Source organism: Lepidochelys kempii, chromosome 5 (assembly GCF_965140265.1).
Source record: "Lepidochelys kempii isolate rLepKem1 chromosome 5, rLepKem1.hap2, whole genome shotgun sequence".
NCBI lineage: Eukaryota > Metazoa > Chordata > Testudines > Cheloniidae > Lepidochelys > Lepidochelys kempii.
The window spans coordinates 50,754,008-50,780,312 of NC_133260.1; the positions used below are offsets into that span (position 1 = coordinate 50,754,008).

Here is a 26,305-nt window from a genome sequence, read left to right on the forward strand (position 1 = left end):
AAACATAACAGCAGTATTAAAGCCACCAACATTAGTACATCATATTCTCCAGTGTGCCTCCTTCAGACATAACCTTCTACTTTGAAAAGGGAGAGGGGAAAGAAAAGACAACATGACTAAAGAGAAAGAAAGGGGGTAATGTGGACTACATGGTCACTCAGTGAAACAGCATTCTGTGTCTTTCACTTTATACCATGGAAGAAAGAATTCAGGGTAATCCCTGCCTTTTGCTATTTAAAAATCAAGGAAGAGTACCAATTTTAAAAATGAAAATACCTCCACCATACCATTAAATTTCTAGCACCAGATGTTTCAGGTGGGCCTGAAACAAAGTCGGAGGATTCAGGTTATTTCATAGGTACCACACAAGTGTCCTCTGACATCAGAAGGACTAAAGATGAAAGCTAAGGAATGGACTCAAATAAAAGGACCAAAGCTAAAAGCTGGTAACATGTTGTACAACATAGCAAATAGCAAAACTGTAGAGATTTATTAAGAAATTGCCAACACTTGCAGAACATTTTCCTTCAGGTTTGCTGCAAGACCAACGTGTGGGCCAGATTCTGCTCTCATTTACACCAGTGTAAGCCATGAATAGAGTTACACAAGTGTAAAATTAGTGAGAGATCAGAATCAAGCCCCATTAAGCAACTATTGCTACAGTGTATGCTTGCCCATATTGTTCAGCATACTGAAGAGCAAGTTTATGTTACTGTTTATGGAAATACAGATTTTAGAGAAATGCTTTTGTCCCATCTCCTCTGTAACTGATAGTAAAGGGTTATCGAGCACATGCTCCTATTAATAGAGCAGGTAATTGGGTTTTTCCCCACTGCAGCAAGGCAACAATTGCTTCTCTCACAGATGAATATAACCACATTCTCCTATTTAACATAAAATGAAAATGTCGGCAGGGTCTCCTTCCACATGATGATCCCCTACTTGACATGCAATGACATTATCCCACTGAAGCTGGAGACAAATTGTAATTCCTCTTGTAATTACAGGCTTTAATGGAGAGAGGAGATGGTTAGATGCAGAGCAACTATTCCCATCAGAGATTCTTTGGGGATACAAATGGTGCAGTCACAAACTGTTTATGCAATTGAGGGATCATGTTGTGATTCAACTCAAAAGAGAAAGGAATCAAAGAATCACAGCTAAGAATTTTAAAGGGTCACATGAATACTACACAGGCTCCATTTTGATTGTTTTTGAATGACTTCTCTATTTTTTCCTGGTGTTCCATTTAAATAAGAGATTTGTTTTTCAGGAGACACAGAAGGTAGGCTTGGAGCCCAAGGCAAAAAAAAATATTTAAAGTTTTCTAAAAAATAACAGTGACTGGAAAATATTTTTAGTTTAATTGTCAGCTTCAGTAATACCATTAGCAAAAATACAAATAAAAGATCAAAACAAATTTTTTCGAATGCGTTTAATGTTCAAAATCCAGATTAGGTATTGAAGAATATTTAAAATCTTTTAACTCATATGAACTTTCAGAATCTGAGCTGGTAAGTGGTAATGATGTCTTAAAAAATGTTAGTAGACCCAGACAAATGAGTATGAGTAACACCACTGGATTAGTAGATTGCTACAAGTATTAAATCCTGTCTGCAGACTCATTTGAGGACACAGACTTTCTCTCTTTAATGTACCTTTCAAACAACTGAAAAAGTGAATACATAGTGTTAGTCCGATTAACAATTATCTCCATCAGAAAGACTGACAAAACAGACAATTAGTACTTTTTTTTTTTTTTAATTTAGCAGGTCAGATATATATCACTAAAATTACACAGCATAAGAACAGACGGCTGGCTCCTAATGTGTGAATCCTGCAAGCTACTGAATGCCAAAAATTCAGTAGAACTGAGATGGTTCTTCTGTGTGGGTGGGGTGTGAGGCAGTTGCCAGAATCAGAGAGACCACATGGTCTCTGCTGAAATGCAGAGGGGGGAGTTGTGATTGCACCAGGGAAGCTCTGGGAATACAGCCATTGGATCCACTATACCAGAGGTTCTCAAACTGGGGGTCGACACCCATGAGGGGGTCATAAAGTAATTATGGGGGGGGTCACGAGCCGTCAGCCTCCACCCAAAACCCTACTTTGCCTCCAGCATTTATAATGGTGTTAAATATATTTTAAAGTGTTTTTAATTTAGAAGGGGGGTAGGTCGCTATCAAAGGCTTGCTATGTGAAAGGGGTCACCAGTACAAAAGTTTGAGAACTACTGAACTATACAGATCCGCTGACTATACATAAAGGAGGGTTTGCAGCATAGCTACTATAAGCAGGGGCTATTGCAAGGTGTGGAGTAACAGGCAGGTTGAGGCATGAAAGGTTTCTGTCCCCAGCACAAATATTGTGTAGTCAGGCTTTAAGGACAAAAATTTTCACACCACCAGTATTGCCAACCCCAAAAGTTCAAACAACTTAAGTCAGACAGGCCACCCTAAAAAAAAAAAAACAACAAAACACAAGATTAAATCAGAGGTTTTGTGTCTGTCTTCTGGTTTTTGAACCCCGCCCCCCTTTATGGATGTGAAAATTAAGAGTGTTGCAACTCTTAAAGTGAGTAAGACAATTTTAACCTCTGCTGCAGGATCTCTTGCTAGAGGACCCAATCAAGATTGGGGCCCCTTTGTTCTAGATCAGAGGTGGGCAAACTATGGCCCACAGGACACAACTGTCCTGCCCAGTCCTTCAGCTCCCCACCAGGGAGACTTGCCCCAGGCCCCTTCCCTGCTGTTCCCCCTCCCCTGCAGCCTCAGCTCACTGCTCTGCTGGCGCAATGCTCTGGGCAGCGAGCTCCTGGGGCAGCGTAGCTGCAGAGCCCAGCCTAACCCGGTGCTCTGTGCTGCGTGGCGCGGCTGCCTGTCCTGGTGGAGCCGCGCCACCAGTGCGGTAAGGAGGCAGGGAGCAGGGGGTGGATAGAGGGCAGGGAAGTTCGGGGATGGTGGTCATGGGGCAGATAGGGGTCGGGGCAGTCAGAGGGTGGGAAACCGGGGGGTTGAATGGGGCAGCGGGGGGCAGTCAGGAGACAGGGAGAAGGGGTGGTTGGATGTGGCAGGGGTCCCGGGGGGGCTGTCAGGAAGGAGGGGGGGGTTGGATAGGGCGGCAGGGGGTAGTCAGGGGGCGAGAAGCAGGGGGTCAGATGGGGGCAGGGGCCAGGCTATGCCTGGCTGTTTGGAGAGGCACAGCCTACCCTAACTGGCCCTCCATACAATTTCAGAAACCTGATGCGGCCCTCAGGCCAAAAAGTTTACCTGCCCCTGTTCTAGATCCTATTCAAGCACAATAAGAAAGGGTCTCTGTTTCAGGGTCTGCAGCTCTCAAATCTTGGTCCACAGGGAACTTAGGAGCCAGTAAATTCCAACCTGTTACACAGTGACCTGCTAAAAGTTGCCAGAACTAGAAGCTGAAATCCGACAGAGGACTCCTGTCCTGGGATCTGACTGGCAGAATTCTGTGGGTCCTGATTGGATTCCCTGCTTGTATTTAAACCAAGCTCAGGAACAAGAAGCTGTCCATGCAGCTGGGTTTCTTTCCCCTGCTTAGAGCTGCTTCCCTTGCATTACCTGCTCTTATTGCCTGCCTCTGATCTCCCGGTAACCCAATCCTGCCTGCCTCCTGACACCTGACTCTCAGTTTGCCCTTTGCCATATCTCAGACTCTGATCTACTCATATATAATCCAGCCTAACTCTCAACTCCTGCTCCAACCACTTGGTCAGACCACCCATGACACTCTGCCCTGAAAAGCTTTCACTTTAGTGCAAAGCATAGTGAGGGGTTTGTGACATGAGATCCCTGGATTTCAGAGCCCAGGCTCCAGCCAGAGCAGGAATGTCTACACTGCTATTTTTAACTCTGTAGTATGAGCCCAATTCAGTTGATGCAGGCTGAGATTTGCAGCCGCAGGGTTTTTTTGCTGTGGACATACCCTTACAGAACTGAGTTCTAGTCCCAACTTTACTTGAACTTATACTGTCTAAATCCTGACCAGTGAAATGCGTGAATGATAGTTACCCCTTAAGGTAGCAACATGAGACCTTGGCTCATAATAAGGTCTGTGAAGTGCACAGAAATATTAACAACAGTCTCCTGATGGGCCTGCAGTTTAGTGCACCTTCCAGGAACTAGAGGCCCTGTCTGATTTTGACTCCACAAAATTTATATGATGGCTGGAGCTTTTCACATCACTGAGAGACTGAAAACAGCAGCAGCCAAAATTGCATTTCTCTCAATGAATTTGAGAGAGCAGCCAACATTGCTGCAACATAACTAACTGTACAGGCAGAACTGGTATAGTTAACAGCCACATAGGTTCTGCACCTGCTCCTATTGAAGTCAATGACAAAACTCCTATTGACTACAATGGTAGCAGATTTGGCTTTCTTTATACTATTGTACATACATAGGAAGGCTTTTCACTGGAAACGAAGTGTCATTTCATTTGACTAATAGGGAAATACAATTTCCTTTTTCCCCTCCTTTCAGGTTGTCATGAGATCAAGTACTTATTTTACCCTTAAAAATGGTAGAAAATATTTGGTCTATAACAGTGGTCACCAACCTGTAGATCACCATCGACTGGTCGATCCTGGAGCCTACCAGTCGATCATGATCTCCGGCCGCTAAAAGTCTGGCAGTGCAGTGGGGCTAAGGCATGCTCCCTGCCTGCTCTGGCCCCACGCCGCACCCGGAAGCGGCCAGGATGCCCCCATGGCCCCTGGAGGGGTGGAAGGGGGCAGAGGTCTCTGTGCGCTGCTTCTGCCTCCAAGCACCACCTCTGCAGCTCCCATTGGCCGGGAACGGGGAACTGTGGCCAATGGGAGCTGTGGGGTGGGGGGTGTGTGCTTACAGGCAGGAACAGTGCATGGAGAGCCCTGTCCCACACCCCCCGGGGTTGTGGGGGCATGCTGGCCACTTCCGGGAGTGGCATGGGGCAGGGGCAGGCAGGAAGCCTGCCTTAGCTCTGCTGCGCCACTGACCAGGCGCCACCTGAGGTAAGTGCTGCAAAGCGGGAGCCCACATCCCAATCCCCAACCCTGAGCCCTCTCCTGGAGCCAGCACCCCAAGCCTCTACCACAGCCCTGAGCCCCTTCCCAGAGCCAGCACCCCAAACCCCCCTCCAGCACCCTGACCCCCCTCCTGGATCACACACCCCATACTGCCTCCTGCACCTCAACACTCTACCCCAACCTGGAGCCCCCTCCTGCACTCAAACTCCCTCTGACAGCTTGCACCCCTCACCCCCTCTAGCACCCTAACCCCTTGCCCCAGGTTCAACCCAGAGCCCCTTCCATACTCTGAACCCCTCAGCCCCAGCCCAGAGAAAGTGAGTGAGGGTGGGGGAGAGCGAGCAATGGAGGAATGGAGTGAGCGGGGCAGGGTAGATCCTGGGTTGCATTTAAATTCAAAAAGTGATCTTGTGCGTAAAAAGGTTGGAGACCACTGGTCTGTAATAATTCTGAACCGTTAGGGCCTGATCCAAAGCCCACTGAAGCCAATGGGAATCTTTCCATCTATTTCAATGGACTTTGGATCAAGCCCTTTATCATTATAGATACTGAACAGAAACCATTAATATTCAGCTCCGCCTTTCCCAGCAACTTACTCATCAAAAGGTTGATAAATTGTAGGTGAAAGTAGATGGAGAAAATCTAGATAGTGAAATAAAAGATAAATCATAGAAAGAGAACATAAAAGCCAACATTTAAACAACGTTGGCTATGACCACCAGAAAGCAGATGACAAACGACAGTGACAGCCTAGTTACAGACTTATAACAATTCCAGAAAAGAAGACATGAAAATCAGACAAAGGTCATGTGCTAATAACACTAAACAAAGGCCAATAATGAGAGGACACTGGAAATGAATACCGAAACAAAGATCAATAGGAGCCATAATAAAGGTGGCAACCAAAAATAACTAAGAGTCTAGAAAGAAGCAACTGAATGAAGAGAAATATGGAGAGTAATTACTGTATTCCCTCAGCAAAAATCTTGGGAATGCACAGCTAAGGTTGATCACGTCTCCCCCAAAAGCAACAAGAAACCCAACATAAATATTAACAATGGGAATTTAAATGATCTAAAACAGCGGTTCTCAAACTTCATTGCACCGCGACCCCCTTCTGACAACAAAAACTACTCAACTCCGGGGGGTGGAGGGTCTGGATACACAAAGCCTGAGCCTGCCCAAGCCTCACCACCCCAGGTGGGGGGGGGGAATGGGGAGAGGGCCGAAGCCCCAGGGATTCAGCCCCAGGTAGGGGGCCTGTAACCTGAGCCCCGCCGCACAGGACTTGGGCTTTCGCGCCGGGCAGTGGGGTCAGGCTTCAGCTTTGGCCCCAGACAGTGGGGCTCAGGCTTCAGCCCCAGCAAGTTTAAGTCAGCCCTGGCAACCCCATTAAAATGGGGTTGCGACCCACAGTTTGAGAACCGCTGATCTAAAAGGAAATTCTCAGTTAAGGCTCACCTAACCCTACACTGCTGCCCCCCCTCCACATACAAGCCAAGACCAGTTTCCATAGCAAAGGGAGAGTTCTATAATAACATGCTAATTTTATCTACTTGTGATGCAAGGCATTTAAAAATAAACTTCTCAGTACTATTGCTGATTCACTTTAGCAGCTTAATATCAGCATGTACTGGTGTTTTAGCAGTAATATAAATTCATGTTAATTGTCTTTGAGATCATGCCTAAAAAAACCAGAAGTGTCAAGTTATTCAAGAATGATTGTCACATCAGTGCAACAACTGACTCACTGAGCAAATAAAATCACTTAGTAGCACACTTCTGGAATTTTGATTACCACTAAAAGGAAGAGAGTTTAAGTAATTCATATCTATTCCCGTAGACAGACATTTTAGGTATTTTACTTGTAATCCTTTATTGATCTATGGAAATCTTTGTACACTACAAAATAAAGCTAATTATACTTTATGAAATCATGGCATTTATTTCCTGCATGAGGGATCCTTTTTCACCTTTGTTTAAGATGTCTGCAATCCCCTACCTCAGCCCTACTCTGTAGTGAGAGACAGTGACTCTACTGTGAAGTTGCTAGCAGCAACACTCCTACAGGAAACACCAATCACAGATCCAGCAGCATGAATCAGCTTAATTCTCCACTTGAGCTCTCTCTGCCTCCATTTTCTTTCTTCCAAGTAGCAACCACTTTATAGCACAAAAACAAATCTTTTAGCCAACTGGAGATAAACTCTCCAAATATATACCAAGCTAATTGGATTCCCCCCAGATAGTTATTCAAGGTACAGAAGTCTCTGGTAGGTTAAGAATCATATTTATAGACTAGCCCTGAGCTTGTTAACATGCCAGATTACTTGCATTTTGAAGATGAATGTATCTAAGTGTTTAGAGACATTGCTTAGTGCTTAGATATGGACAGTGCTCTCCATTTCTCTGCATAGAGCACAATATACTAGACAGATATTACAGTATAGACACACCTAGTGCCAGATGATGATCCCAGTTACTCTTGTTTATGCTGGTGTAAATGAGATCCAAATGTAGGCCAGGATATTTTAACTTTAAAAAAAATAAAACTTTGCTGAAAGTAGAGTTAAAAAACAACATTAACACAACATTTTATCAGTAATTTTGGGGATCTGATCTTACAAAGCATTAGAACAGATTCTAAACTGGTATAAATTGGCATAGCTCTAATTAAGTCAGTGGGCGCTACACTATTTACACTAACTGAGGATCTGACACATTGTATTTCTAACGAACATAGATATGGTCTCAGTATTGGAGATGTGAATATTTATTTAACATTAAATGAGAAACATTGTACTGACTCTCTTTTAATCACATATTTCTGTAGAAGTATTAATGGCTAAAATGCAATGCACAAATTCTCCATTACAAGACTAAAAGGTACTTATGTCATTTTAATTAAAAATCTACACATAGTATTCAGTCGAAGGCACTAAGATTTATATGCAACAACTCAACAAGTATAATTAAAAATAAAAAGGTATATGTGGTATGTTGTGTGTATTTTAACACAAGAAAAGCAGGACATCTCTGAGAGCGACCTTTATAGATTAAACATCTGTGCCATGTTATATTACAAGACAGCATTTGGCAGAAAGTTTATATTTAAAAGTGCGGTGCAAACAATGCCTATGCAGGAACATCCGCTTCGAGAAAGTTTCTTCAAATATCTTACAAAAGTAATACAAATTAAAATAAAGCAGATGAATTCAAATGGGCATGTATGTGGTTGCATGTCTCTCTATAGCTATGTATTTTGTACGTGCACACACTTCTCCACAGAGACAAAGGAGAGAGAAGGAAAAAAAAGCCAGTGGCACAGAAAGAACCAGGAGGGGGGGCACGGACAAGAACCCTAGACACGTTTGTCAGTCAACTGAGACTCTCAACCACCACACTGAGAACCTGCAGACTAAACTGGATTATCACCTTTTATTCTTTCTATTTCTAAATGTGCTACTCTAGTCACAGAAACAATGCGTTTTGGGTAGAATTTACCCTACTACAGAAGGCCCAAGGCAAGGCCCTCCTCACTGTAAGTCTCAAGATGTAGGTGGAGATATGGATGAAATGGCTACCAACAAGACCTCCACTTCCGCTCTACATCAGCGAGCTCCTGCCTGGTATTGAATAGGCAAACACATGTTCATTCGGGGCAAACCAGGAAAGGAGACAATAGGAACTGTTCTACACACAAACCTTGCACTGGTTTAGCTGAAATGGATTGTATTTGGACAAGGCCTAGAATCCACACTGATCCAGTGGCTGGAAGCCTCTGTGTAGGAGGCAGAGGGGCAGATGAACATCTGTGGAGGGCCTGACTGAATGAAGGCGAATATATTCCATCACCCTCATCCCACACTGATTCCCTGCACAAAGCCTATTTACTCTTGCTTCGTGTAAGAAGAATTTCACCTATTATGCACTTGAAAAATAAATTTTAAATTTAAAAAGGATTAACAAATTGTTTAAAAGTAGCTTCATTTTAAAATAAAACACCATTCAGTACTTTTCCACCCTCATCTCAGCATGACACACAAACCGTTGCGTGTGTGAGATTTTCTCTTCTTTTCAAGTTTACTTCAAAATATGATGGAAATTATCAGTTCATGATGGAGAAAACAAAGAAGTATGCACTGGAGTATTCATTTTAAGTAGTGTTCCTTGTTGTCTTGGCAACCATTTTATTAGCTTTGCTATTCATTTTTCACCAGGACCTGACATCATCAGTGCAAGATTTTTTATTAAGGGGCCTGCTAACTCAGCTACTGCATAAGCCATAGCAAAGGGCCTGTTAGCATTTCCATTCGAAACCCCATTTCTGAGGGCAGGATATATTGTCTTTTTAAAGTACTATTCTGGCTATAACTGAGTATACAGAACACCAGCAAGTGAATTTATTCTTTTATAACATTTAAAAAATATATATATGTTGGGAATTAATTCTATTCCCATTGATATCAATGGGAGTTTTGCCATTCACTGCAGTGGGAGCAAAATTAGGCCTCAAATTAACTCATTCCTCAGATATACAAATGTAAAAAGTAAGGATGCTCAGGAAAGGCATATTCTCTTCAGTGCCTCATAGACTTTAAAGTTCAGAAAGGACCATTATGATCATCTAGTCTGACCTCCTACACAACGCAGGCCACAGAATCTCACCCACCCACTTCTGTAACAAACCCCTGACCTATGTCTGAGCTACTGAAGTCCTCAACTCATGGTTTAAAGACTTCAAGGTGCAGAGAATCCTCCAGCAAGTGACCTGTGCCCCATGCTGCAGAGGAAGGTGAAAAACCCCCAAGGCCTCTGCCAATCTCCCTTGGAGGAAAATTCCTTCCCGACCCCAAATATGGTGATCATCTAAACCCTGAGCATGTGGGCAAGACTCACCAACCAGATACCCAGGAAAGAATTCTCTGTAGTAACTCAGATCCCACCCTATCTAGCATCCCATCACAGGCCATTGGGCATATTTACCGCTAATAGTCAAAGATCAATTAATTGCCAAAATTAGGCTATCCCATCATACCATCCCCTCAATAAACTTAGTCTTGAAGCCAGATAGGTCTTTTGCCTCCACTGCTCCCCTTGGAAGGCTATTCCAGAACTTCACTCCTCTGATGGTTAGAAACCTTTGTCTAATTTCAAGTCTAAACTTCCTGATGGCCAGTTTATATCCATTTGTTCTTGTGTCCACATGGTACTGAGCACCTTATGAGTGTGACTCCCCCCTCCATCATACCATCATTTGGAGTAACATACCCTGTTTGCAGTGTTGCTTTGCATAGCCTTTGAATTGCTGTGAAAGGTGCGGGGAAACTTATTACTCTTGCCTCTGTCACTGTGCAGCCATGCAGGGACTGCACAAAATTATTGTTACACATTTATATTGTGGTAGCACCTAGAGGGCCTCCACCAGGTGAAGGACCCCATTGTGCTAAGCTCTACACAAACATTAGTAAAGACAGTCCCTACCCCCAAAAGTTTATCTGGCTTTATGTTTGGGTCACACTAAGGGCTTGGTTTTAAACAGGCAAAAGCAGGGAGTTTCAAAATTAAAGGTGACATTTATTATTTAACTATACCCCCACCTTACATATGATGGGCACTACTGGAATCTCATCAGGTTGATTTTTTTTTTCCCCATGATGAACATTGTATATTCGTTTTACTGAACATGAGTCTTAGCTACCCGGATTTTCCAAGATGAGGAGAAATTTAGTCGGTTTTACACTTCACGCAAAATGTTAACTCTGTTGTGAAATCAATGTTAATTTAATTTCAATCCAGGCTCAGAAATTTCAACAGAAATCAGTTACTTTGACATTTTATTCAAAAAGGGCTCCAAAAAAGGCCTCCTTTTCATGGCACAAAATGGAAAGCACAATGGAGTCTCACATGGGTTCAGTACCAAGGCACTAAGGATAAAGCCCAAAATTTTGTTCTCGGTTCTGTTAAGAGGGATGTCACTGAGGTCAATGGGAGTCTTATACAAGCATCTGGGGGTAGAATTTGACCTAGAGTGCCATCTTCACTTCTGAATTTCCTCACTTTTTCAGGTTTAAGACAGATTCTTTCATGCCTTTGAACACAGATTTGTGTGTCTTATTGTAAAGACTGAGCAGTACTAGAAAACACATTCATTACTGCTTGTCATAGAGATGGTGATGAATTCAAGTCACATACAATTAAGCTGTAATTCTACACAATGACAGACTAAACAGGCAAGTCTAGACAAAAAAGGCTGCTAAAAATACAATTCCTAGAGAATATTTCCTAGACAATTTTATAATCTTTCCATTGAAAAATAGTGTATAATCCTCTATCATTTACAAAAAAGAAGAAAGATTTGCTTGGTTTTAATTCATGTAAACCTATCAAAAAATAATGTCCCAAGTTAAGCCCATTTAACAGAACTTCCTGAAAATCTGAAATGCATGGTCATGTTTTTGCTAAAATAAAGGCAAAGAAGTTTTTAGCTGAAATCTTAAATTAGACATTTACAAATTAAATTTTAGGTGTAATGTACAGTTCCACCCTCAGGGTCAAATCCTGCTCGTCATACTCAAGTACTCTCAAAGAAACAAAAGGGAAACTTGTGTGACTAAACAGCTAAATTTGGTTCATGATCAATGAAATTTAAACCAAATTGTAAGATATGTACTTTGGATCTGATCCTGCTTCCATGAAAGTCAATAATGGCAAGACCAGGACCTAGATGTTCAAAAATTTTTGGACTTTTCCCCTTGGCCTGTGAAACAGCAGAACAGATTAAAAAAAAATATGGTGTTCTAAATCTGACCAAATGTGCATAGACTTTGCCACCAGTCTGTTTATTAGAGACAAATGGTGTAACGAATGCTGCTCAAAATTACAGAAAAAGCTTCAGTGGGTTATCCAAGATGACAGGGTGAATACTGCAAGAATAATCTGAATCTCTTTGTTACAATTTGTGATACTGACTCTAGGAATCTGCTGTAGCAGCATTTCATAGCCATCCCAACCATGCTCATGACCGGTAATTTTAATGTTATTTAGTCAATATTATGCTGCATTAGTTGTTATGCTTACATCCACAAATATTTCACCAGTGAAAACAACCTAAATTCCTTTGAGAAGACTGCATAGTATTAATTAAAATCTAATGTTTATTGTACACATGCCTAAACTCAAGATTTGTTTAAAAAAAAAAAGTTAGAAAAAACTTACCAATCATCAGATTCCCATGAAATGACAGAAGTCAATTCTGTATGATTCACAACAAACTATAAAATTAATTTTTATTGGTACAAATCCTCAACTGAAAAGCAGGCTTTCAGAGAAGTCAGAAGAGAAGATTTAGGTCTCATGCCTCCCATAAGAGTCCACAGTCCCCATGAAAGTGAAAGAAAAGTGTTTCCTCAACCATTCAAAGCAGGGGAGTGGAAAATTCTATCTGAGCAACTCAAACAACACTATACAAGCCATGTTCACAGAACAGGAATTATACCAATTCTGAAGGGCTTTATCATACTGCAAAATTAGCAGTTTAGGTGCAGTCATAGTTCAAAATAGGGGAAAAGAAAAAGCTGACTTGTAGGGGGAGAAGAAATTAACTTGACTGAACAATGAATCCCAGAGTAAGCCAGATAACATGCACTCCCCTGCATGTCCATATGTAGTCCTCCCTTTCTGTATAACAAGAGGGTGGCCAGGGGCCATTTCTGTAGCAGTGCCCCTCCATCATACCCAAAGGCCACAGAAGGCCCTCCAAAACAGTCTGAGGTGCTGTGTGCGAGGGGGATGGATTTGAGATTAAAAGGGGCAGGGCCCTCTCCCTGTCCCCAACCAACTATGGGGAATCAGCTGAAAGTTATATTAATCTTTAAATTACAAATATTCCATTCTGTGGAACTGGTGCTGATGCACAGGTCTTCTACTGGATTCCCCTGAGGTTTACGTAGATCTCAGGGGATCTGTGGTTTCTGGTGGCTGAAAACCCTTTTCATTAACTGAGGGATGGGGTGTAACCTTGTTTAAAGTAAGTTTAAAGACAGTAATTTGCTGAACAGAGCCTGCTCTGATGCAAAGAAATACCTGAACTTCATGAGAAAGCAAAAGCTTCTTACTCGTTCATTCTCAAAAAAGACCTCCAGTCTCCAGGGCTGTTAATCGGTCACTTTACCTTAAGGAAAACAACCACTCATTCAAATAATGAATATTGCCTGAACCTCAGCAGCACCCAAATATCAATATATAATGAAGTTGAACATAGCGTTGAACATGCAACATACCTAAAGCATAAGTTTTAGTTTGCGTACCTTAAAAAGTACTACCAAATATATTGCGTCAGATATCTGAATATTTTGACAAAAGAATATTATGTCTGAAGCTTCTTTTTTTTTTTTTAAATAGAGAAAATCATCCTGTGTCAGAGACTAAAAACTAAGCTAAGTCATGCAGTACGGTTTTTTGTTGTTGTTTTGTTTTTTAAAAAAAGCTATGCCAAACATTGGTCAAAACTAAAAAGAAGTCTTACCTCGAACTTCAGGAGAGAACCGAGCTGAATGGCGAGACACAAAAAGTTTCAGTTCTTGGTCTAAGTTGCATTCAATCAGATTTGTGTCCCATGATCGGATTCCTACAAGTCAAAACACAATATATATTCATATTTGACATGTGTGATTTGAAAGTTTTCAGCTGAATATTTTGGATTCTCATTCATCAGAGCTAAATATTTCTCCATTCCAAAGCCTGCCTGTGTCCCATCCTTCCTCTCTCTGATATCCATGTGACAGCTGTTTTGTTAATTTGCACTCACTATAGCTCAATCTTGCATGATACTGAACATTCTCAGACACGACTGAAGACAGTGGTCAGTGAGAAATGAGGAAAAGGCAGTTCATCGGTGCTAAAAAACAGTGGCTCCTGCAATCTGAGAATTGCTGGTTGATTCTGCAGCATTATGACATATATTGATAGTATATGCCCCCAAACTGACTTGCAACATAATACATTGTTTTTACTGATCATTAGCTACTGAATTGCATAAAACTAAATTATTCAGGGGACTATTTTAGCCACATTACAAGATCATTGTGTTTGCTCCCATGAAAGAAAAAAAATGACACCTTACATATATTATAGTCCCAGTACTTTAAGTATTAAATTTGCAGATCTCTTAATGATGAGCTGTTATGCTAGCAATGAGCCATCTCATTTACAGTGAAAATATAAATTGTTACTTTATTCCCTTTGTTCAAGAAGTGTCAAAATCCTGTCTCTCTCAAATATAAAATATACTACTTGATCTCCTCTCTTAAATTAAGCTTGGAAACGGTCCTACTACTTTGCTATCCAGTTTCTTTTCTCAGTTAAAGAGGAAGATTCTTGACCCATATAAGGCACTGAAACTTATGTTTTCATAATAAATATTTTTAAAAGTTTATAGTTGCGAGTGGGGGAATAAAGTTACCAGTTTCAATATCACAGGAATGAGAAAACCAAATATGAAATGGTCTGCAATGTTTTATATTTTTCTACAACTCAAAAATTCTTCATTTTTTTAAAAGTGTGCAGGCAGTTCTCCAATAAGGTACAGGAACTCGCACCACTTTGAAAATAAATTTAAACGTTTATCCTCTTCTGCTGGGGTGCGGTGATTAGACCAGCACAAACTAGCCAAGCTGGATGGCAAGTGGATGGGCAGAGGGAAAGGAGCAGAGCCTATAATGGTATCAGCCGCTTCCCATTCCCATAAGCTGAATTGTCTCTCTGTTTTTTCCCTTCTTTTCTGTACATGTCCTGTCATGCAACTGTGGAGTTGGGGATCTGCAGTATTTGGGGAGGGAGGACCCAGTTGGAGGAGATAGAGTAAGGGTTGGGGCAGCTGCTCAATATGGTACCATCCCCTGGAAATTCCAACATGACTATGCTCAAACTAGCAGCCCTGTTTCCCCACTTTCTTTTAACTCTGGGGGGGAGAACCCTAGTCCTAGCTTGACTCCTGTGGGAGGCACACTGTGCATGGTAGGGATGAAAAGAAAGAGAAGTCACAGAGAGAGTTCAGCACTCTGCATGGTTGGCCTGAGATCAATAGGTTTGATGACTGGACTCCCCATACAAGAAGTTTGAGGATCTGCATTTCAAGGCCCTTGCCCCCTGCCCACTCCAGAGGCCTTTGCTATAGAGAGAAAGCCATCTAATACTTTCTGCATCTTCAAATCTGTTGAAATACAGGTTTATTCCTCCCATTTCCAAATTATTTTGCAGGGGAGGAGATGATTTAACTATCAGTTTGCTGTTTTGATCCAATAGCTACTTTGTGCCACCAATTACATCATAGGAATGCTCATTCTGCAGCAAGTCCAGAAGGCACAGAGAGTAGCTACTTTTGATGATTTTTCATAAGGGTCTTTATGAGAGCTTTTCAACCAGCCTATCAATGTGCCTGATATTGGGGTATGTCACTTTATTAATTAACTGCAATTTTTAAACACTATATAAGTTTTAGAAATACACAATTTTCCATACATTTCATAACAGTTTATGAAAATAATTCCCTAACTAAATTACTTAGTTGAACTATGGGGGGACTCACTCGCTACTTGAATTGTAACATATTTGTATGTAGGCACTGGAGGTCACCCTCTGCTAGGAGTCTTCCTATCTTCGTTTTCTAGAAACCTCTTAGTCATGCAGTTTTTTGGTGAATGAATTTGGGAATTAAATACACCACACTAACAGTGTTCATATTTAATTATTTCCATGTGTCAAATACTTCAAATCAAGAATAATCTTAAAGATATCATACCCAGCAGTCAACCGTCATCCAGATAAGTAGCACATCAGAGAAATGCTGTTTGTAAATGTGCACTGACCATAAATCTTGAAGCTAAACAATGGTGATTAAACAAGTCCTAAACTCAGGCAACCTCCAGACAACAGCTCATTGACCTATGATAGCAATAGTGTTGTTTAGGGATAGACTTCAAGCATTTGGTAGACCTATTAAGCAACACAGACATGGATTCAGTGATGCTGCAGGTACATAGTGTCTGTCCTGCCATCATTCGGTGCATTGACATCCTTTTGATGCAAATGTGTTGAGTGTAGATTTATGCCTGGATTGAGAGTCTACAATACAATACTGGAACAGAGCCAGATCACTCAGCCTGTCAATATGCAAAACACAAGAATCAAGAAAATGCTGGAAGCTTAAAATGAAATGTAATTATTTTCTTTATCTTAAAGAGCATTTTCTATACTTGAAGGTCCATGATTCAGCATTTCTGATATAAACACCATATTTCAAATAGTAAAAGTGATAACGTCAGGTTTAAGTGAGATGGAGATTAAATCTATAAACCAAGGACAATTTAAAGATAAATATTACATGTATAACAATATACAGTCAGTGAAAATACAATGGACCTGGGATCATTACTTCTTTCCGGGGTATTAGGAATACAGATGCCGCTAGCCCCTGGACTAATTATACAGCAGAATGGGCACACCCACAAGCCTTAGTCTGTGTGCTAGACCAGTGGATAGATACTGAAGCCATTTTTTGACACATCAGAAGGCAACCCTAGACCACTAGAAGACTGCCATTTCAAAGTAGTTATATAGAAAGAGATACTTCAGAATTTAAAAATACAGTTGGCAAACTCAAAACAAGACACCCTCTCTTCATGAAATTTAAAGCAACTGAATCTGCAATCATTCAGGCTGTGTAAGACCAACCCACTGATGTAAATTATCAGATAATATCTTCTCTGATTCTGTTTTTCTTCAGTACTGTACAAGAATCCACAATCTTCAGTGATGATGCTCAAAAGACATACCAGAGAAGACAGCAAAGAAGAGTTAACGGGACGCTGAACTCTTGAAGGCCTTGTTGAGAATGGATGGTTTTGGAATGGACTATTTTTTCCAGATAGTAGTGAGCTTTCCTCTGAAAAGAGGAGATTCATCAAGCCCATATTTATTCCACAAATACATAGCTACAGACTCCCCCAGTGTGTTAATCCAGAACAAAGCAGATGAACATAAAATCAGTGATATCTCCAGCAGCTGAATTCCTAATCAGATCTGCCACCTGCAGGAGAGAGGTGACTTCTAATCCAAAATTTTGAGTAGACAGCCCACAGGGTTGCTTATAAATATTTAAAATATGCTATGCTTTGTGAGTTTAGGTGGCAGCAATGGAAACCGTACAGCAGGAATTACACAGCAGAAGCTTCAAGAGCCTGAAGAGGATTTCTTCAGAAGAAGGATGACATCAGATGTCTTGAGGGCAGAAGACACATCCGTTTGCTCTATTAATTATTAATAATTTGATTTAAAAATGCAGCCAACTCAGCTTTAACTTAATCAAAACTTGGGTAAAATTAGGAAAATACACTGACCAAGTGGCTCTAAATTACAGAGCAGAGCAACAACAGTTTTCACTGGAAGACAATGGCAGCTATAAAGATAAAAAAGGTAATTTTAAAAGGTGGTTAGCTGTGACTAGCTAATCCTTAATCAGAAAGGAGTAAAAAATAAATTTGGGAAAAAAATAATGAAGTAAGACAGATGGTGGGTGGGTGGTGAAGCTACAATAGGAAGAGACAATTAAAGTCCTATTGAGACTGCTGAACCACACCTATAAGCCAGGAACGGTAACCAATTCACTGTTTAAAAGGTCTCCCTCTGACAATGGACATTTTCTGAAATCTCTACCCTCACAGCCCAAAAAAGAAAACACATTTGTTACAAAAACATCAGTAATGTAGCTTAATAAACTATGACATCTAGTAATGGTTTTACTTGTACTACATATCAATATTGTGCCATCATAGCATTTTCCAATTCATTGAAATCTATTATTTAGAAACAATAGCAAGGACTGATTGAAAAATCATGATTTTCTTACTTATATTTTGATGGAGTTGTGACTTTTAAAAAAAATATAGCAAATATTCTGAATAATAGCAGCTGTAGCTGGATAATGTAAGGATTGTGAAAGTGAATGTTTAGATATTTAAATTTTTAATCACTTAAATCTTTGTTGTTTTTCTTCTATAAAAATCTATTCCTATAAAATTCTCTAAAGCAAACAAAAACTCTTATTGCTGAAAGTTAGAAACAATAGAAGCAGCTGCGTTCCTGCTCAGGGGTTCCTCGCTATTCAGAACTACGACTCCCCAAATCTCTTAGATTTTATTTTGCAGTGACGAAATGCAGTTTGTTTTTTAAAATCATTGTTTAAAATGTATTTTTTTCTTGGCTATGTGAACGCCCTTTGTCCGCTCTGGGCTGCCATAGGGACCGCAGTGCGGACTGCACCACGCCCACGAGCCGGTATCTCTGGGCAGACAGACTCCAGCAGCACCAAGAGGGGAATAGAGAAAGCGAGGGAGGCATTGCTGCTGCAGAAGACCGGAACGACCTCTGCAGAAAAACCCACTAGCACAGCGGAGTAACAATGGCGGGGGGGGGGGGGGGGGGGGACACAGAGAAGCAATAGTGGGGGGGACGGCTCGAGATCAGTTGCAGTGGAGGGAGAGGTCTGTTGTCTCACCCGTTCACCTTCTCCTGCCTTGTGTCTTAGGCTGTGTGGGTGCAGCAAAAGCCAAGTGCAGATCTTTGTGCGGGGGAAGCCAGCGCGATATAGAAGGAGCCTCCTCCTTAATTTCTGCTGCTGCTGCTTTATGGACTAAATAGCCACGTATGTCTCATGATACTGCACCTAAACTACTCGATTAACATTGGCTTGAACACAAAAATCAGATTCCTGCAGTCTCTGACCCCCCTTCTTTATGTCTGGACATTCTCGATGGAGAAGGGACACGGTCGGGGGGGGGGGGGGTTTGTAAAGAAAAGGGGCAGAAAATAAGCCCCCTCTCCAGCAGGCAGAGATTTCCGTTTGGCTTTCCCCAGTTTTCCTTGTGAAATGGAAAAATGGGCAATGATGTCACGCAAGGTGGGGCGCTCCTCGAGCTAAGAGGAAAATTCTCCCCCCATGCGCCAAACGGAACCACCGAAACCGCTTCGGGGAACCACAGCTGCCTCCCTCCGCCGGTGCCAACCCCGGCCACCCTCCCGACCCCTCCAAGGCGCGTCAGCCAGCCGAGGAGGTTGAAGCCTGGCTGGGCTGGGCTAGCCCCGTTGCCAACTGTTAGCGCTGCAGCTCGGAGAGGAGGATTTTCCCCCCTCCGAGCAAAGGGAGTGGTTGCATCAGATTCTTTTCTCCTTGTGGTTTAGTGAAGGCAACATCTTGACTCCTGGCGCCGGACGCTGCGAGCTGCAGCCCCGCTCGTGGCAGACGGTGAGGAGCCAAGGGCGGGCGCCGAACCGGGGGCATTTATGGCCGATAAAAAGGGAGGGGGGGGAAGGGTCTCCAAAGAGGAGACAACAGCAAGGACTTCTGTGCAACCTGTGGTTGTCCCCGTGCCTCCCACCCGCAGCAGAAGGGCTGTTCTCGGGGCGGGCCGGGCACCTTACCTCGCTCTATGTTGCCGATGGCTCGCCTCAGGTGCTCCTCGGTCACGAGCTCGCCGATGACCACCAGCAGGTAGAATTTGCTGTCGAGGAAGCGGTGCGAGAGGCTGGGCGTGGGGGACGCGGGGTTGGGGATGCTACAAGACGGGTCCGGCTCCGCTTCGACCACCACGGTCGCCATCCTGCCAGCCCCTCTCCTCCTCTTGCTGCTGCTCGGGGCGGGGGGCAGGGAGGGAAAGGATTATCTCCAGCGGTGCCTCCCTCCTCGGCGCGGAGCTGCCGAGTGGTGCCGGGCTGCGGGCAGCAGGAGAGTGAGGGCGGGCGGGGAGGCGGCGGCGCTTTTATACCGAGACGGTGCAGGGCTGGGACCCGGGGAGGAGGAGGGGACCCAGCACATCCCGGCGCGTTGCTGCTGCCGCCGTTCCAGCATCCACAGCTGATGTCATCTGCAGCAAATCATCCCCGGCGCTGCCTCCGGAAGCAGAAGGGACGAGGTGTGCAAACAATGCCCAAGGCTGAGCAAGGTGTGTGTGTGTGTGGGGGGGGGCCTGGGGTCCAGCAAACTGCCCTGCCTTTGCAGCGCAACCTCCACCCCTCCCCCCCAGCCTCAGCACACAGACCCCCAGCGAGAGGGCAGCCGAGGAGCAAAGTTCAGGCCAAAGCTGACCCCCCTCCCCAGTCCTCAGCTGGGGTAGCACAGGGCTTTTCCTCTCCAAAACTGCATGAGAGCAGTACCTTCACGGGGCACCCTCCTTTGCCCCTGCCTGTCACAACTCCATAGGGACCCTAGCCACAAAATGCGCACCCACATCCATGTGTGGACTTTCGCTTTCGCCTATTTTAAATAGAGCCAGTCACGAAGTGCAGCGCCACAGGTCACCTTCTGGAACGGGGTGCTTACCCTGAGGATTTTGGTTTAGGTCCGATCTCCATTCACAAAGATAATGTCCCTTATAATAAAAGTATGTACAGCAATAATCTACAGTAGTAATTGTCCAGACTCCTGCATTGCACCATAATACTGCTGCAGAACTTGGGGAAGTTACTGTAGAATACTGTAGCGTGTTTTTACAAGGGGGAATTCAGACGTTCCCTTTAAGTCTTTTTATTTTAAAACCAGTTACCATAATCAAACATTCTGAAACTAAGGCCTTTGTTAACATAGGCAGTGCTCTGTAGATACAGGATTCACTCCTAGGAAGTGGTCCTTCCATGATGCTTTGGATAGACTACAAAAAACTCAGTCCCTGCATAAACAATTTGAGCCAGAGCTCCACCAGTGACTTATGAAAGAACACACCCAGAATTACAATAGTAAATTTGGAAGGGATCTAAATTCTTATGCTCCAGTGCATAAAGATAAACTGCCCACAGGATAAGCTTCTTCTCAACTGGGTAGAGGTTATCCCATTACTACTTCATGCAGGGTTTAATGCAATTTCCTCTGAAACAGTTGGCACTGGCTACTGTCAAACACAGGAATCTCAGCTGAAGGGACCATTGTTCTCATGAAGTATGACAACTCCTATGTTCCCAAAACGTGTATTTTTATTTTTACAACACTCTGTAGTCACTATAACAAACAAGTATTTCAGATGTTACAAATAACAGTAATAATGAATTGGTATTAGAGTAGGGCCTAGAGGCCCCAACCAAGATCAGGACTCCATTATGCTAGGTGCTGTATAAACACAGAGACAGTCTTTATCCGGATGAGTTTACAGTCCAAGTAAGCAAGACAGAGGAAGGGTGGGAGAGAAAACAGAGGCACAGAGAAGTGAAGTGTCTTGCCCAAGGTCACAGAGCAGATCAGTGACAAAACCAAGAATAAATTCCATGTCTCCTGCCTATTCACTATGAAATAGTTATAACAAGACAAGCAATATGGTCCATATAGTCATGTGTTTCTAACATGAATAAACCTTCTCCAGATAAACACAGAGAGCATGCCAAATTCTGGCTAATGTGAGGAAACTGACCTCTAACAGTGCATCTATACTAACATTTCTGAGCCATTTTCCTGCATCTGTATAGTTTCCCTGGTGCTACTAGCCATGTAAATTGTGTTGTAGACTGGGCACAAGCATTTTGACAGCCATGTCATGTAAACCCAGAAGACTCAATGGAAAAAACTGTACAAAACAATTGAAAGCAATTTTCCTAAAACAGACAGTCTTAATGGACACAAATATGCTGGAAAAGTGTCACTAATATGAACCATATTCTACCAGTTGTGACTATAGTTTTTTCCTGCTGAGAGTAGAGTTTTCATGGCATGGTTGCACTGGTCTGTGTTGATACATGTGGGCACACAAATACACATGGATGATGCTAGCTTCCCCATAGCCAAGCCCTGTTATACTCATGCCCACATATACACTATTTCAGTTACAAACACGCTGAGAGGTCTCTAAAATTTTGTGGAGGATCCTGCACAGAGGCAGGCAACTTCCAACATTCTCTCCCACTGCTACATACAGGTTTTCTGGTATGCATACTACATGTGTATTACCTGCAAGAATTTAGCCCATAAGGTGAGGAGAGGGTACATCTAAAAAGGTATTTTACTTAATGTTTACAAAACAGAGTGATAGTGATTCCCAAATATAAGGTTTCAGAGTAACAGCCGTGTTAGTCTGTATTCGCAAAAAGAAAAGGAGTACTTGTGGCACCTTAGAGACTAACCAATTTATTTGAGCATGAGCTTTCGTGAGCTACAGCTCACTTCATCGGATGTCCAATGAAGTGAGCTGTAGCTCACGAAAGCTCATGCTCAAATAAATTGGTTAGTCTCTAAGGTGCCACAAGTACTCCTTTTTTCCAAATATAAGGGTAAAAGATTTTTCACACATCACAGTCACAACAGGTTAAGTACATGAAATGCATTTCATAGCATTAATCACACAAGGTGCATTACCTGGGTGACTTAGTGCCTTCTGTTTAAAAAAAAAACAAAACTCTGTCCACAACAGAAACAAACAACTGTGGGAAAATTATCTGTTGAGATTGTAAGCAATAAGGTTTACTTAAAGAAAACAAAGTAAACCAAAAAACCCCATAAATATATGTATATGATACAAGTATACCTAAGGTAGCCTGCTGAGGCATATGCTTCCGTAGTCTTGTGTTTTATATGATGTTGCCACAGACTATATAAATATAACATATTACAGAAAATGAACTATGACAATTTGTGATATTGTGGTAGGAGCTGGTAGGTATATTAAAAACCCTAAGGGCCAGATGCTACCGTTTGGAAGAAAAAAAAAAAAACACCAGTTTTGTCTCTATCTGATCTCTGAGGGCTGAGTCTGGCTCATAGATGTTTTGCATTCCTTCAATACTCACAAGCACATACAACTGGCAGATCTAAGGTAAAATTGGGGCCAATAGCATGCTTGTTACAAATGCAGTTCTAGCTTCATGGATATGGCTCTTGGAGAAGGTTGCAGATTCAGATTCACGGTTTACATGGTTGATGTTCATGTGACAATAACTTGCCCTGAAGCTTGTTTGTTGGCATTTTGAATTACAAAACAAATAAAACTTTGTCCTTGTACCCTACACTTTTCTTACCTGAATAGAAGTTGTCTTCTTTACAAGTAACAATAAAATCTGAAAGCATAATCACCAGATCGTCAGTCAGGTGAAATGAGAAGATGAACTGTGAAAAGCTGACTTAATGTCACATGGCATTCAGTGTTTCAAAAATATTTCAGCTTCCTAGCTGCAGAAAAATTACATAAATATACTATTTTGGATAAAGAAATAGCTAAATGAATTTAGACTGCACACATACAGATGTAGAAAGACGGTAACGGGTATCAACTGTTGAAAAAATGTTTAAAGTTCATGTTACTGATCCATTTTTTACTTGGTACCCAATTGCTTGGTACCCAAATGATACACATAAGCCTGTATTTTCATCTTGGGGATCTGGTGATATTATTAATCCTGCATATGCTCTGTTCTTGGTCCACGTTCAGCCTGAATTGGAAGGGGGTAAACAGTGAGAATAGTGAGGTATATGGGATTATAACTAGGAGCACCGAAATGAAATTTAACAAGGCATAAATTTAGGCTGAATATTAGGAAAAATTTCTGATGGTGAAATATATTTGATTCTGGAAAACTCTCCCTAAGGGTATGTCTACACTGCTGTCAGATGGTGGGATTGCAACTTGTGTAGACATACTCAAGCTAGCTTTTGATTTAGCATGGTCTGTCTGACGGAGTACAACCCCACACAGGTCCCAAAGTATGTATTTGAGTGACTCCTGCCCATGCTGCCAAGGCTTCACTGCTGTTGTTACCAGAGCAAGCTTTGATCTAGCTCAGATATGGCGACATAAGGTGCAATCACACCTCCTTATTGCAGTGTAGACATACACTGACTCTGTCCCACTTTGATACCAGTGCTTTCACTCTACATCTTCCCAGACTATCATGTTTGCTTGGCAGTCTGCTCCAGCATTTTCTCTCCTGGGACTTCTTCCAGTTGTCCTAAAATGGTTTCTGTCTCTCTCACTACTGGAGCCCCCATTGCCACCACCACCACACCTAGATGAAGAATGGATGCTTGAGACATTGCATATTATCTCCAACCTCATGAACATAAGAGCCAAGGTCTCTGCAGAAAGCTTTGACTAGACTGTCAACACCTTTAAGGAAAATCTTCTCTCCTTTGCACAGGCTGATCTCCCTCAAAATATCAGGGCAGCCAGCAAGCAAGGTCCTGATTCTTCTGCCTGTCATTTTTTGAAAACTTGTGCTGGGTATAGGGGAAACCTGGAATTTGGGATTGCCTCAATATAATCAGTTTAGAAGTGACATTTGTGTAGGCAGTTTTATATGCAGAAAGATAATGACTAACAGAAAGGAGTTTTTTTCCAAATTTGGAAATGTGATTATGTATTGTATGTGATCTAGTGACAGACAGAGTGGGTTCTCTTCTGATGATGATGGATTGCTTAGAACTTTAGCATTAAATGGCTTTTCTGGAATACCCTTTCTGAATGTCACCTTAGGGTGAGAATGCTATCCTTGTACAAAAATATCAGAGCTGGTGGCTAGTCAAACACATTGCTGGTCTACTGTTGCCAGGGTGGACTGAATACTGCAGAGTGCTGTGGTGGATACAGCCCTCACCAAACTCTTAAGCTTTCCCCAACTTGACTAGTTCTCTTCTCTACACGAGTCTGTGCTAAAATGGCATGACTGAGTCCTTTTTTTATGTTGGTGATGATGGTTGCTATGGACTCACGACTGGTGGGTATCATGGAAGAAGCAACAGTTCAGGAAGGATATGAATAAAGAGGGGGGCAGCTTTGCGAACCAGGTGTAGAAGATAATTCCATGCATATTCTATGGGCAATTCTGAAAAAAAGGCCCGCGTATGGGAATGGGAGAAAGAAGGAAAATAAAGGGGCATCAAACGTGCCCTCACTGATTGAGGGGAGAGGCCAGCATGGGAAGCAATAGGAGTCGGGGTCCCAGATGTAGCCTGGGCAAAGGCAATACATTCACCAGTGGGAAAACAACAGGCCAAAGTCTGCCACACAATGTACCTCCCATTGACATCAGGGCAGGATTGAGCCCAATATGCCATCTTTCCTTCTCCAATAAACATAATGGTCTTAAAATGAAAGTTTTCTGCTTTTACTGGTAGACTTCAGCCCTGGACATCAAGGCATAGTCATAATCCACCCCAGCATTTCCCCATAGGCCCTCTGTGATTCCCCCAGCTATCTTTATCATAAGAGCTTGCACCTTCTCCTTCAGACACTTAGAAAAAATGGTCAGTAACCATTAGCCAGCCCTCAGTACTAAGGATTTACCACACAGCCCTTAATCACTGTAATCAATGGAACTATTTTTGTGAGCAAAGACTGCATCATCATCTCCTAAGATTGCTGTACAGCCTGCTGCTCTTGAACTTCCTCCCTTCAGTGTCCCAACATGTCACCCTGGTTCTGAGTCTGAAAAGTGGTGGGCCTACTATCATGAACAAGGGTTTTTAGGATTGGTTGCACTGTGATGTAACTGAACTCCACTCCTTTGGGGAGCAGTTTCTCCAGGCTACTCACAAACCCAGGTGTCCCAAGAGACAGTCCAATATATTACAAGTGATTCATTGGCCTGTGCATCTGATACAGTGGAAAGATTACTAGGCTGAGAAAATGAGACTTTGGATCTATTTCTGACTCTGATTGACTTGTTGTGTGACTTTTAGTCAGTCACTTAAAGTGGAGTTTCACTCTTGCCTCTCAATGGCTTCCAGACCACACAGCTTCAGTTTAGAACTAGATAGATGTTCTAAGTGCCAGTTCTACAAACTCACCCTAGAATCCAATAAAGCTGTTTCATGCATCAAGAACGATAAAGATTTTGCACTCAGAATTTAATTAACACCCCTGTTGATGATGCATAAACCAGACTAGAATCCAGCTCATTTTCCAAGAGCTGTACTTGTTCTGCACTGCTAATGGGAATGAGTAGTAGTAAAATGTTATTTTAGTCAGTAAACAGGCGTCACTCTGAATACACACAGAGCAGATCTGTTAAGTAATAAGGTTCCATTTTACATAGGTTACGTAAATAAATTTACATAAAGCCAAACTTTACTCTCATTTTCCCATCTGTTAAATGGGGATGATAACACCTGCTCATCTTTGTAAAGCTCTTTGAGATCAATAGCTGGGAAGACCTATATCAGCACCAAGGATTCTTCTTCGAGTACTGTCCCTATGGATGCTCCACTGTAGGTGTGTCTGCTTTCATGCACGGCTGATCGAAGAACTTTGG

General features: G+C 42.4%; 1 protein-coding gene and 1 long non-coding RNA gene across 2 annotated transcripts in view; one reads left to right on the forward strand and one right to left on the reverse strand.

Annotated features, from left to right (window-relative positions):
- The window catches only part of MAP1B (microtubule associated protein 1B), a 97,632-nt gene extending 77,685 nt beyond the window's left edge, over positions 1-19,947 (reverse strand). Inside the window, exons 1-2 of the mRNA XM_073344314.1 lie at positions 19,505-19,947; positions 13,554-13,655 (exon numbers count right to left, since the gene is read on the reverse strand). Coding sequence (XP_073200415.1) covers positions 13,554-13,655; positions 19,505-19,682 — 280 coding nt within the window. The 5' untranslated portion in view covers positions 19,683-19,947. The remainder of the gene's footprint in view (positions 1-13,553; positions 13,656-19,504) is intronic.
- LOC140911389 (uncharacterized) overlaps positions 19,246-26,305 on the forward strand; it is a 96,691-nt gene continuing 89,631 nt past the window's right edge. Inside the window, exon 1 of the long non-coding RNA XR_012158932.1 lies at positions 19,246-19,328. This is a non-coding gene — a long non-coding RNA (uncharacterized lncRNA). The remainder of the gene's footprint in view (positions 19,329-26,305) is intronic.